The 1,376-nt window shown below is 29.1% G+C and overlaps 1 protein-coding gene across 1 annotated transcript; it reads left to right on the forward strand.

Moving 5' to 3' along the window:
* The first annotated feature begins 243 nt into the window (after window positions 1-243).
* LOC136078823 (zinc finger MYM-type protein 5-like) lies at window positions 244-975 on the forward strand. The gene has a single exon (XM_065794638.1). It carries the CDS (start codon window positions 244-246, stop codon window positions 973-975), a length of 732 nt encoding a protein of 243 aa, XP_065650710.1.
* The last annotated feature ends 401 nt before the right edge of the window (window positions 976-1,376 follow it).

Here is a 1,376-nt window from a genome sequence, read left to right on the forward strand (position 1 = left end):
TTGTACAATCTGTAAAATAATTATTGACAATAAGCACAATACTATCCTGATGTTATTTTTATTTAAATAATATCGGAAATTTGAAATAGTAATAATCAATGCGTTTTGTCGTGCGGCCTTCCGTTTGATCCTACGTATGTTTTGTTAACACTATTGTAACTTGTAAATTTAAATTATAAAGGTTTTACTTTAGTGCGAGTAGTGCGTTTTATATATAGTTTAGTGTTCGATATTTATGTAAAAATGGATCAGAAACGACATATTAGTGGAGCCCAAGCGAGAAAGCGTGTAATTTTTAAAAAAGAAAAAGAAGTGATTTTACTTAGTAAAATACCTAGGTTAAATAATTTTTTCAAACAAATAATTAACATTACCCCTAGTTGTGTTGAAGATAATAAACTAGAATCTTCAAATGATATAACTATTACTAATAATTGTTCTACTACTTCTACTTCTATTCAATGTACTGCGTCTTCTTCAGATCAATCAGTTGTTGATGTAAATGAGGAATCAGAAAAATCTGAGCTAAATGTCATTCCTAATCCTCTTACGCAGAATAATACAAATAATTTTAAAGAGCCAGCAGATTGGACAAATAGTAATATATGTCGTAATTATATTGCAAAATTTGGATATGATCAGAGCATTGATGCAGATATTACCTCATCAAAACGATCTTATTCTGATTATGATCGTTATTGTAGTAAATCAATCTTTACGAAAAATCAAAAAAACGGAGAAAATGTTCCACGGAAATGGCTTGTTTATTCAATTTCAAAATTTGTATTATTTTGTGCTCCATGCAAATTATTTGGATGCAGTACTCAACTGGGAAATGCTGGATTTAATGATTGGAAAAATGGACATTTACTTATTTCCAGGCACGAAAATTCTTTAATACATAAAAATAATACATTAAGTTTTATTACATTACAAAGTGATGTAGGTAGAATTGACACTCAAAAGCACAAGTGACTGATGAAATGAATTACTGGAAAGCTGTTCTTCATCGAATTGTTGAAGTAATTAAATTCCTCGGTGCAAAAGGTTTATCATTCGGAGGTGATAATGAATAATTTAACAAAATTAACAATGGGAACTTTTTGGGAACGTTAGAGTTACTTGCTAAATTTGACCTTTTTATTGCTCAACATATAGAAAAATATGGGAATAAAGGGAAAGGAGTTCCGTCTTATTTATCATCCACAATCTATGAAGAACTTTTACTTTTGATGAAGAATGATATAATTAAAATTATATTAAAAGAATTAAAAGCAGCCAAGTATTATTCTTTAATTGTTGATTCTACACCTAATATAGCAAACGTCGATCAACTTGTTATTGCATTAAGATATGTTTTACCTAGTGGTGGACCT

Source organism: Hydra vulgaris, chromosome 03 (assembly GCF_038396675.1).
Source record: "Hydra vulgaris chromosome 03, alternate assembly HydraT2T_AEP".
Lineage (NCBI taxonomy): Eukaryota > Metazoa > Cnidaria > Hydrozoa > Anthoathecata > Hydridae > Hydra > Hydra vulgaris.